The 13083-nt window shown below is 35.0% G+C and overlaps 1 protein-coding gene across 1 annotated transcript in view; it reads right to left on the bottom strand.

Moving 5' to 3' along the window:
• Positions 1 to 13083, bottom strand: part of LOC138706317 (agrin-like) — a 239609-nt gene that overhangs the window by 53388 nt on the left and 173138 nt on the right. Inside the window, exons 11-14 of the mRNA XM_069835451.1 lie at positions 9947 to 10084; positions 6209 to 6355; positions 3097 to 3345; positions 1851 to 2078 (exon numbers count right to left, since the gene is read on the bottom strand). Of these exons, the coding sequence (XP_069691552.1) occupies positions 1851 to 2078; positions 3097 to 3345; positions 6209 to 6355; positions 9947 to 10084 (762 nt within the window). The remainder of the gene's footprint in view (positions 1 to 1850; positions 2079 to 3096; positions 3346 to 6208; positions 6356 to 9946; positions 10085 to 13083) is intronic.

The raw sequence follows: 13083 nt of genomic DNA, 5'->3' as shown, positions 1-13083 counted from the left end.
GAAAACGTATGCTGTTAATGAAATGTGATTTAATAACATCTGAAATAGCATTTGAAGACTGTAAGAGAAGAACAAGTGAAGTCAATTTAGTGAAACTTTCTCAAGAGAAATTTAGAACTTCTCAGTTAAGCCATCTTTGAGTCTATAATACAGTACTCAAATATATAGCACTACAATCCAGAAAATTTTACTACATTGACTTTACCTTGTTCTTCCAATGTGATCTTTTTTTAATAATATTAAATTCTATGACTGATATTTTACAAAAATAACTGTTATTTTGGACTGCTTGCTTCTAAGGAATAAACCATGCCCTCAAATTGTGATAAGTGTTCCATAATTTGTTCAGTTACATCACTGTCTGTTATAAAAATGTTTCACTGTTTCTAAAGCAGTAGCAGCGTCATTAAAGGACACGAGATTGGTGAAGGAACGCATGAGCAGCTTCGAATTTCAAAGTGAGCAGTATCTTAACCATGAAGACGTGCTGTATTTTACCTTTCTTGGCAAGTCTTATTTCGAACAAAATTGATTTAGAACGTATAAATGACGTTTCGTATATCCTGGTGTTTAAAATAGGATCGTATAACCTGTTCAACATCTACTTAGAAGATTTAGTAAAGAATTGTTTTTAGAACAAGAGAGGAGTGATAGTAGGAGGAAGAACAATAAAGTGCATAAGATTTGCTGCTGATATGACGCTGTTAGCAAAAAAGGAGACGATACTAAGGAATATGCTACTGGAGCTAAATGACAACTCCGAGCAGTATGGAATGAAGAAAAGTGCGAATAAGACGACGATGGCTATAGGAAGAAAAATAAAGACGGTAAATGTGCACTTTTAAATGAGGCAGTAGAGCAAGTGGACAGCTTCAGATACTTGGGGTATACTATAAGTAGTAACATGAGCTGCTGTCAGGAAGTCAAAAGGATTATAGCAATGGTAAAGGAAGATTTTAATAGAAAAAGGAGAATCTTCTGCGGATCTCTGGAGAAAGAACTAAGGAAGAGACTAGTGAAGTGCTTTGTGTGGAGTGTGGCATTGTACGGGGCAGAAACATGAATATTACAACAAAGTGAAGAGAAGCGACGAGAAGCATTTGAAATATGGATATGGAGAAGAAAGGAGCGTGTGAGATGAACAGACAGCATAAGAAATGAAGCAATGTTGGAAAGAGTGGGTGAAGAAAGAATGATGCTGAAAGTGATCAGGAAGAGTAAAATAATTGGTTGGGTCACTGGTTGAGAAGAAACTGCCTACTGAAGGATGCCTGGAAGGAATGGTGAATGGTAGACAAGTATGGGGCAGAAGATATCAGATGATAGACGAGATTAAGATATATGGACCATATGCGGAGGCTGAGAGGAAGACAGAAAATAGGAAAGATTAGAGAATGCTGAGTTTGCAGTACAAGACCTGCTCTTGGACGGAAAACTATGAATGAAGTGTAAAAAAACGTATAAACGAAAAATGTATATCCAAAATAAATTAACATGAAAAGTATATAAACTTTACGGGGACTTCAGTAAAAAACGTATAAGTGTGAACCATATGAAAAAAGTTCACAGGGCTAACGGCTTCGAAGCTGGGTACCTGGTTCTAATGAAGTGCACTGGTAGCAATCTAAACATGGGGGCATGAGATAGTTACCCTGCCTGCCATTAAAAATTCACTTCACTAAATCCCCAAGGTAAAAAAAAAAAAAAAAAAAAAAAAGTTCTGCTGTAGGTATTTACTCAAGAAAAATCTGAGAGATCACGAAGTTTAGTGAAGTGCTCTGTAGGGTATATGAAAATCAGATATGTTCAAGCTATGTACTATTTAGACTGCAATAGACTGAAAGTTTTACCATTGCTTCCATGTACGTAACCAGAGCCCAGGTGATGTAGAGATTGCGAGGTTAGACTGTTGGCCTCGTCCTGGTTACGACTGTTGTAGTAGTAGCGGTGGCTTGGCGGATCTGGCACAAGTAGATGACGTGTTGACTTGTACAGAGGCGAACTCACATCTTCCGGTTCTGTGAAGCGGTGGGCAGTGGAACGACGTAAAGGCCACTCTGTTCCAGGGAACATGTCGTCTGCAAGAATGACAACATTAAAATTAACATGACAAATGAAGTTCATTTTAAACGAAATCTCAGATTTCAATCAAATAAATTTATTTGTAATATTTAATGTGTTGATATGATTTCCTGTAATTCAGTCTTTCACATAATTCTTCTGACACAACAAACTATCAATATACAAATTTCTTGTTATAGCCATCAGAACTTATCTTATACAATTGTGGTTAAGTACACAAATGAAGAGTCCATTGCAAGAATGATGGATGTCACTTTCTTGTCGAAAATGAACCAAGACTGTCAATGCATAGCTTAAGACATATAGAATGTACATACAGAGTTATATGGCATTAACACCGATAGTCATTGTGCAGTAATGATCGGAAAATCACAGTTATGCTCTGAGCGCTAAGCATTTCAAACTTCAATTGCTTCTCCTGAAAAATGTATTGCAAATGACATCCATCATTCTTGCAGTGGACTCTTCAAATGCTATTTGCACATATTAAAAGATAAACGTTTTCGATTCGAAAGAGCCATTTTCAGATTCAATATAGTATACCTATCGAATACATTGTATATAGTGAACAAACAGTTGAATATAGGTTACATAAGAGTTGTGCATAATAAATGACAATAATGAGTATTTATTCTACTAATTTATAGATATTATTCGGAATTGATATGTGTATAGTAAATAAACTATGGGGCAAGAATGACCAAAAAGAACTTGAAACCTCCTATCGGTATCTGTTTTGTTAATCACACATCTCAAAGAACAGACTAGAATAAAACTTTTAGGATGCTATTCATAGACATTTCGCAGCACGCGCTACGAGCGTACTAAGCTAGCCCCAGATATCCACTGGTTACTAGTACAGAATTCAAATCATATCCTATCGTTAACACTGGTTTATGAATACGAAAAACGCTGATCATCCACCGGAAGTCCGCGCTAAAAATGTCTTTTGATGGAATATGTCAGTGATGAAGCTAAAGTTTGGTCACTGCATGGATACATTTGAATCCGTACCTTTACATGGTCCTAGAGCCTGCACCACAATGTCCTTTTGGTAACGGCAAGCATAAAGCTTCAGCTGGCATTCTGACCCATATGTCTGCCCATCGTTTCCGCACACAACATGCGAGTTGGCAGAATCCTCTTCTGCACATGTAGTCTTGCACACACACTCAGCATGGCCTGCACGACGTTCCTCACATGATGCTCCGAAGTAACATGTCAATTCTGCACAAGATCCTGGTACGGGTGTTGTGGAGTCAGCTGCAACATATTAAACATGCATGATAAAATGAGGTTATGTTTCTTATTAATCAAATACGGCAAGTCTGTGCTAGAATACGAGATTATTTTAGGTATGTTAAGAACATCAAAATGACTACGACTAAGAATTTTCTCAAGCCTTCGCATACAAAACTGAAAATTTATAAATTAATCTTAAAATTATTCTATAGGCCTTCCAATATTTTGTCATACTTTTTTTTATGGATTTTGCTGTGGCTGTTTCTGCTGGTTGCAAGTTTATGCAACTACCACCTTTATTATTTTCGTTTCAGTGAATCAAGATTTAATCGTTCGTTGTCCCAATAGCATTTACATTCTTTGTGGGCAGCAAATTATTTAACAGCAACACAACAGGCCTATGCATTTCTGTTAAATCCAGCAAGATGTGGCAATTTTTCTGCTATCCAGTTGACGATCAGAATTCTCATACATTTGGCAAGCGCATAGAGCATAGCAATTTCACAAATGGAGCCGTTAAGCTGTGTATTGGGAATAGTGGTGGCAGTCAGCTTGCAACCTAATAACAGCTGATCCTGTACTGTACATATGTAGTTATGTTTTATTTGTAATTTCATTTTAAAACAGAAGCCCCTTCCTCATGTTTCGTTACTTATTTTCTTCCTGCATAGTTTGAAGCCTGTTTTCAGGATTTAAAGTTTATAGATAGTTAGGCCTAACTGTAACTACCGGCACCTATAAATTACGGTATACAACGAATAGTCCCTGCATTTTAATATGATAGTCCATAAAGATGGTATTTTTTTTTTTTTCATTTCATTTCATTTGTTGCATCCCATATATGTTACTCAATAAAGATGGTATTATTTTTTTTCATTTCATTTCATTTATTGCATTCCATAGATGCTGCATCAGCACTGTAGCTTTGAGATGTGAAATAAATAAAAATTGTACAAAAATATATGTAGCCTAAATTTTTTCCCAGCGTTACTCACATTGACATATACGTATGTCATTTGCGCCTCTGTCTATTTTTTTTTTGGCGGGGGGGGGGGCGATTATTATTAAGAATGCTGTTCTGAGGTTGGGCCTTCTATTAGGTCGAATTCTATTAGCCCCATATGGTACAATGACATGATTGTGGAAGTACGCAAGATGGATAAAGATGGTGATAACGGTGAAATGCGCCCAGAGTCCAGTTTCGAAAGTTACCCACCATATACTCTTAATGGGTTGAAGGAAAATCTCGGAAAATACCTCAATCAGGAAACTTGTCCCAACAAGGATTCGATCCTGGACCCGCCAGTTTCGCAGTCAGACACACTGACCACTACTCATAAGCGATGGGTTTATATGGTATATAATGTATAATTATTAATATACATAAATTTAGTTCACAATATCAGTTGAGTACTGGTAGACAGTATGAATATGGAGAAATTTTTTTAAGTCTGTTATAAATTTCTCCTCTTGACAAGTCAAAGCTGTAAAATATAATAATAATTGGGCAGTCCATTGAAGACAGTAATACATGAATAATGAACTCCTTTTTTACAACAGCTGAGGCTAACAGATGGTAGATGAAGATATGATTTACCGGTATGTCTTGTATTAAAATTATGAATGTTGTGATTGGTACTACAAGTAGGTATATTGATTTTTAACATAAAACATCATTAGGAAAAAATGTAAGTTACTCACAAAGTAAGGTCAAGAGTCTAAATTTCGGGGGGGAGGGGATATATATATATATTTTTTTTAAGGATATCCTTCAGTGCATACCTGTCATTTTTAGGGCTTTCTTTTGTAAAACAAAAATATACTTAGCTTCAAATGAGTTAGCCCAGAATGTTAAACCATATTTGGTTACAGAATGAAAGTATGCAAAATATGCCATTTCAAGAGTGTTTGCATCAGCAATAGAGGAAAAGAATCTTAATGTGCAACAGACAGAGTTCAATTTAGGAGTCCTGTGTTTTTCAGATCAAGTGATTATCTAACTCCAAGCAAAGATACTTTGTACTTATAGATTATTTAAGATCAATTCCATTTCAGCACTAATATGTGCATTAAATCTGGCTTAATCAATATTAAATGCTAGTTTATTTTCATTAAACTAATCATTCATTAGCTTAATTAGTAATGGCGATGGTTGTAGTTGTGGTGATTGGTGGCTGTGTACTTTATAAAGCCGATTTTCTAAGTGGGGAAGAAAAAAAATTTTCGTGTGCTGTCTAGCTCAGAATTTACATCTCTTAATAGAGAAATAAATTTATAAAAATCATACTAGAAGCGGAATAAATAATGGTATTCAAAGATATATATTCACTAATACATAAATTAGTAAAATTATAGTCATTTGAAAGTAATTAAAAAGAAAGAGAAAGAAAAGGATAAGAAAAGTGAAGTGGTGGTTGTGATAGTGATAAAAAAAGTCATAGTGCATTATTACATGTAAATGCATTATAAAATTATGCTGCACTATTAACTGAAAGTAGTTGTTGTTTTCTAATGCCAGGCGTTTGACAATAAAGTCATTTGACCTCTTGCACTCCGATATTTTTCAGAGATATTATCATGGTCAGCCACTGAAGCACAGATTTTGAGGTGTTCCGAATCCATTTCTTGGTTTGAGTTGCACAATGGGCAGTTAGGGGACTGATATATTCCAATTCTATGCAGGTGTTTGGCCAAACAATCATGGCCTGTTGCCAATCTAAATGCAACTACAGACGATTTTCGTGGTAAATCGGGAATCATCTGTGGATTATGATGCAGAGAGTTCCATTTTTTCCCTTCAGATTGTGTTATCAAATTTTGTTTGTTGAAGTCTAAGTATGTAGATTTAATAAATCTTTTCACAGATTAACTGAAAGTTACTTACAAGAGATGCAGCCATTAGGACCCAGCACTTTGTTGTGGCCTGTGCAGACCGTGCACTTCTGTCCCTGGATGCCTGGCTTGCAGACACAGCGTCCTGTCATCTGCTCACAGTCATCACGTACCGAACCGAAGAGCGAGCACCCACATGCTGCAAAGTCAGACAATAGTTCAGGATAGTTATCTTTATACTGTAGGTATATACTACCTAGATTCGTTCATTTTTTTTAAATGTTCTATGTTATCACAAGTAATATACTCTCTTTTCTCACCTGGCCACTACTATACAAGTAGAATAATATTGTCATTTCCATTCCTACTCATCAAATAAATAGAAAATGAAACAATATATACCTTATTAAATTAGCAATTACAGATTTAAAGATATTTAAAGATAAAACACACATGTTAGATCAATAATACAGTGTTCATTGATTTGATAAAATACATTAAAAGTGATATGTTTCAGTTGTATGAACACTATTAAGTACAACAAGATTATTGAAGATGTTAGTCAGACATGTTTCGGAGATGCTTCTCCATACAACGACGATGTGGTTCAGTTGTTCGAACCGTGTTGTTGCTTGGCTTGGCTTGGAACTGAACCACATCGTCGTTATAATTAGTCACTGAAGATGGAGAAGCATCTCCGAAACATGTCTGACTAACATATTCAATAATCTTGTTGTACTTAATAGTGTTCATACAACTGAAACATATCATCTTTAATGTATTTTATTAATTACAGATTTGTTTTCTCTTTCTGTCTGTTATGGAGGAGGGACTCAAAGTACCAGGATTTTTAATCTGGGGGGGGGATCCTTATTAACATACTGTAGATTAATATTGCATTTCGAAGCATAACTATAAGAAACTTTGAACATAAAAATAGAAAAGGATGTTTCAGTTATTATAAAATAAAAAACAATTGTTGATGATGGAGCTATGTTTCATATTTCTTTGTAGAAGGCATAAATTTTGAAGTTTCTTTGGCTACAGCATTAACAGTCTAGTTACAAGGTACACGAAGAACAAGAAGTAAGAGGTGCGAACATTTCATAGCCTGCTAATCGGTTGTCGAGCCTGCTGTAACGCAGCCGTTTGCCATGCATATTGATCGTCTAGTTCAAAAGTGCGACAACTCAAAAAAACAAGTTTTGAGATATCTTCAGTTGAAAGTTTCAAATAAATCACTTAGAAAGGAACAGAGTTCTGGTTCATAACCACGACAATTAGAAATGAGTCGGTATTCAGGACGAGTTTATCACAATCTTCCAGTTCATTATTAATACATTTCGAAATGTACTAAGAGTGAATTAGTAAAGTCCATAGTTATAATTATTTCTAAAGCAGTTTATTTAGTTTTTTTCTTTTCGGTTGTAAATATGACTTATCTCAATATTGAATTGGAAAGAGCTCCGAAAGGGGCTTTCAGTAATATAAATAACTAAAAATTGGCAATTTTTGAGTTGTCGCACTTTTGAACTGGACGATCGATATCCAGCTCTTGGTGAACTGACGTAAAAGAAAGCATTGTTAATGTTGATCTATATGATAATATTATTAAGCCTACAAGATTCTTTGTTATGGTATTAATAACGGAAAAAAATTCGGTCCAGCACTGGGGATCGAACCCAGAACCTTCAGTTCTATGTACTGAATGTTCTACCACTGAACTAGCTGGAGTTCCATCCACTTGTTATGAGTGCTCTTCTATAATGACATACTGTAATGTCGATACATGGAGCAGGCCATAAAGGAAAAAAACTGAGGAGAAGAGTTCCATTGAGCTGTAGATGGAGCCCCGGCTAGCTCAGTGGTAGGGTATTCAGTACGTAGAACTGAAGCTCTTGGCTGCGAACGTTGGTGTCAGAGCGAATTTTTCTCAGTTATTATTAAATGTAGGCCTGCTCACTTGTGCCACAAATGACACTGCGAGAGCTGATAAAACTACATTCCTATACAATGATTCTTCAATCGATTCATGACAATTAAGTATATCCATAGCTTTTTTTTTTTTGACGATGCCTGGTTTACTCTAAGCAGAATAGTCAATTCTCAAAACTGTAGGTATTGGTCATCTGAGAACTCTGGATTAAAGCACGAAAATCCACTTCATGACGTAAAATTGATATGTGGTGTGCTATTTGCGCAAATTGGATTCTAGGACAGATCTTTTCAGAAACAAACTACTTTCATAGAAACATTACCAGAATACTCAGTGATTACAGATAATGTAAGCCTATCCCATTCCCCACGACCTTTGTGACTTCTGTGGAGAAAGTTAAAATATGAAGTGTGCACAACAAATCCGCACATTAAGGAAGAATTCCCTCCCTAGGGGTTGCATGACCTTGACGTTGGTGGGAGGGCAGTGAGGTCCAGTGATTCTTTGGGCTATGTCGGCGGTAGTGTAGCTACTGGCAGGGTCTCCCATGCCGGACAGGCCAAAGATGAGAACCCAAACAAAGAAGCAACCCAGAAGAGGATGCCCAACAGTTCTGAAGGCAGAAGAGGATTGAGAATCCCAATGGCAGATGAAGCGGAAGAGGCAATCCACGGGTAGATCAGGCTCATAGCTGTGGTGGAAGCAACTGATCTAGGGGGTGAAAACCCCGAAATCAAGTGACCCGGTCCCCCAGGTTGGGGGTTGGGCGTGTGGCTGACAACCTACCCTGTAAAAATCTTATCGTTAGGAAACCTAAATGGCCTCGAAATTGGCGATGGATAGAGAAGGATGGAAGAGAGCCATAGAGGAGGTTAAGGCCCACTTCGGCTGTAATACCGAAGAAGAAGGAAGAATTAAAAGGAAACCTCCATGTGTTTGTAATCTCGTCACTAGAATGAGGAAAGACCCAAGACCTGGTATGGTATTCAATTTGAAAGGAGGCTCAATGGTCCCAGAACCATTCTGGAAATTTTGGCAACGATAAAAATTTTACCACCAACCAGAATTAAATCCGGAACCTTTCAGTTCGTAGCCAATTGCTCTAGCATACAAAATATTCATTGCAGGTTGAAAAATGAGAACACTCAAATTAAATGTTAGAAATATTCTAATGATATACTAAATGATAGACTACAGATTTGAAACAGAAGGTTAATTCGAAACACTAAATTCAAACTTTGTTAATAACCGTACACAGATTTTAAATTTATGAAGTCTTAGAGAATTGCAGATTTTTGCAGCATTTATTAAGTTGGAGCTATTGTAACACAACATTAAATTTACAACTCTGGATTCTTACACAGTATGTGTTGTTGCCCTGAACAACAATTTATTGAAAGTTGCAAAATCAGAATAATAATATTTTGGTAATACATACACCTAAATAAAATTGAAAATGTCTAGTATTTACATGAAACTACAGATTTTCAAACATTGTAATACAGTATTCCAATTGTACTGTAATGTAATAGGTTCTGACTCGTACTATTTATATACTGAGTCAGAAATGGAAAGGATCTTTAGATGATATTTCATTGGAATACTTAGTGAAACGTTCAAAGGATGTGGTTAAAAACATACCTATAATAGCAACATAAAACAAATAACACTTTCAATGTTATGTTGGCTTCCCTTCAAGAAAATTGTAAGCTTTTAGGTTCTTGTGGTTGCTAGGGCATTAGAAAGAGTACAACGGTGAGGAAACTTTGACCGAAAGACGAAAGGAAAAATTTCACTCCAAAATCTAAAAGGACTGCAAAGTATTGTTTCTTGTATTTCTGAACTTCTACTCACGTATGCATCCCTGATAACCTTCTGATATCTTCGGAAGCCCCCAGAATCCTGGTTCACAGCGGTCACACTTGAGGCCACCAACACCTGGCTTGCACGAACACTGTTGCGTCACAGGGTCACAGGTGTCTGCATACGATCCTGCAAATCAACATCACATGGGTAAAATCACTCTGTGAAACAGCATGAAGTTGAGAGAAATTGAAACGAGATTTATGGGATGAGGTGATGGGAGAATATGGAAAATTATTCTTTATTGTTTGGTACACTCTTTTAACACTTGTATAATCACTGATTAACGTTATAACTTCTTTACAGTATTAATATTATAAAAATTACCTGGCTGACTAGTTTCGACGTGGTGTCCGTCATTGTCCAAAACCTAGTCGGACAACTTCTTTACTGTGTTAATATTATAAAAATTACCTGGCTGACCTCGCGTGGAGCAAAAGGGCAAAAGTTAACTTGATCCCGATGTTCAGTACGCATAGGGACTGCGAAAGCATGGCCTATTGATCCTTTTGGCTTGAAGAGTTTCCAGCAAGAGGTATCAGAATTAATACTATGTACAGTAAAGAAGTTATAACGTTAATCAGTAAGAAAATTGTTATAGTCTGTACAGACGAAAAATACAGTGCGATTCCTATAGTTGCCCATGTGGTTCCTGCATTATCATTTTCATCTTTATCTTATTCATCAACTGTAAAAATGAATTCCATCAGATCGTAGCATCTTCAAGGAAATTTATGAATTGATCTTTTCATCGTATCATTTCTTCCAGTGATTTTTAATCGTAAGTGTCTACATTGGTAATACTTATTCGAGTATGTTTTTGGTTCTATTCTTTCTGTTACATTACCAGTATGGTCAGAATAGCGTGGTCAGTGGTAATTAATTTTGTTTAATACTAAAATTCTCTAACTCGCATCTGATGTCATTGTTTCAGACATAGTCAGTCTTGTGGTATTCAGCAGTTCAACATAAAAAAAAAACTAATTTCGTCAACTTTACATGTCGTCCTGAAAAATCAAGAATATTTAAACTTACTGTACCAACAAAATAGAAGAATATATGCTATAATGTATTGATATGAGCATATTTGTAAATGAATGACGATAGAATATCTCAAGATGCATCCAATTACCACTGTACAATTTGAAGTCAGAACAGATCATTTATTGGTCCAAATCAGTGGTATTCAATCTATGGTATGTGTACCCCAAAGGTATGCGGGGTTGCCTCAAGGGGTAGCTATGCATCACACTGAATATGCATATAAAAATGCTGACATATTTTATTATACTTGTTGATAATTACTGTAGTTTACATATTACTGATACTTTTTTTACAATATCAACTCTTATTTTCCTTGCTTCAGTAACATTTTACATAATTCATTACTATTATTATTGCATCAATAACTATGTTTGTATAATGATGGTGGTGGTGGTGGTGGTGGTGGTGATGATGATGATAATGATAATTTTTTTTTTTTGCATACGTCTATCATAGTCTTTTGTTATTTCCTATATAAATTGCAATGAAGTCTTAGGGATATGCAAATTAAAAAAAAAAAAGTATTTTGGGAGTACGCTAGGATAAAAGATTGAATACCACTGGTCTAAATCTTAACAGACTATGATGATGATGATGATGATGATGATGATGATGATGATGATGATGATGATGATATCACCACCATTCGCAAATCAAGTACGAAAACCTAGTGGATCCATTATGTGGTTCCATCATCATTTCTAAGGTCATCCTAAATTTCTGCGACCTTTCTTTTCAAATGTAATTTACAATTTTGACGGTATTGTTGGATATAAGTAACAACTGCGTTAATGTGAAGGTCATTCACGATAAGATTTTTTCGGTGTTCAAGAAGTGAACAACTCTCAGTTCTTCTCATGAATTGCATCTCTGCAGCAGTCTCTCATCCATCCTTTTGATGATGAAATATTTGTATCAATTTTTGCTTTCATATACTGTATAATTTCTTCTTACCGTACCTCACATAATTTGAAAATTTCTCAGTCTAATTTCTAAAGTTTTAAGTTATTGTTTACACTTATATCATGCCCCAAGCATTTAAAAGAACTAAATTTTAAAATCTGTGAACAATCTATAAAATTTACATCATATGGGTCTATTACTGTAAAACTTAACTGATATATCTTTATTATATTTTTTCATTATTCTAGTCAATTAATTAAAAGTATTTGTAAATTACTTCTGAATTTGTTACAATCGCATGGAATTAGCAAATAAATATATTTTCTTTTGAAACATCCTTCCACTCGACTGTTAACAAAGTCTATTGAGGGGTTAGGTACAGCTTACAGCAGTAAAATTTTTGGAAATATTCAACATTTTTCTCCTCCATTACTGTATCTTGTACAATAATGAAAATTGGTATGTGTAAAATACTGTCCTTCTGCTATATGGAAAAAAAAAAAAAAATACTATTAAAAAAATATTTATATATTTTCAAAATTCAAAATGTTGGCAGTTCACTGTGCAGTGATGAAGCATTTCCCTCATAACTCATAAACTTGTTAACTTTTTCATGTTCTCTCTCTTTTATTTTATTGCTGAAACTCATGTTTACAATATCATGCTCTTTCAACGACATTCCTGAATAAATAATATTTTTTTTTATTTTGTGTTAGAAGAAAATACTGATAACTGACCATTTTTTAAAATGAATTTATTTTTTATCAGACAGTCTATCAAAGGTAGAGAAACGATCTTGCATCATACTGTAGATATGACATGCATAAATACACAAAAAAATTTCATTGCAGAATGTTGGATAGTTCTTGAGTTATGTAGGGAAACGCTTCATCACTGCACAGTAAACTGAATTTTGAAAAAAATAAATAAATAAATAAATAATTTTTTTTTAAATTGTAAAAATATTTTTTTCATATAGCAGAAAGACAGTGTTTTACACACACTAATTTTTATTATTGCATAAAATACAGTAATGGAGGAAAAAAATTGTTGAATATTTCCAAAATTTTACTGCTGTAAGTTGTACCTAACCCCTTAACACATTTATACTTGTATTAATGGCAATGTTGTCAGAGTCATGTGCCCAGAACATACTGTTTATTTAACCACACTCTGGTGAC

This window comes from Periplaneta americana, chromosome 9 (assembly GCF_040183065.1).
Source record: "Periplaneta americana isolate PAMFEO1 chromosome 9, P.americana_PAMFEO1_priV1, whole genome shotgun sequence".
In the NCBI taxonomy this organism is placed as follows: Eukaryota; Metazoa; Arthropoda; class Insecta; order Blattodea; family Blattidae; genus Periplaneta; species Periplaneta americana.
The sequence above is the reverse complement of the archived record's forward strand: the minus strand, read 5'-3'. Positions and strand labels throughout refer to the sequence as shown.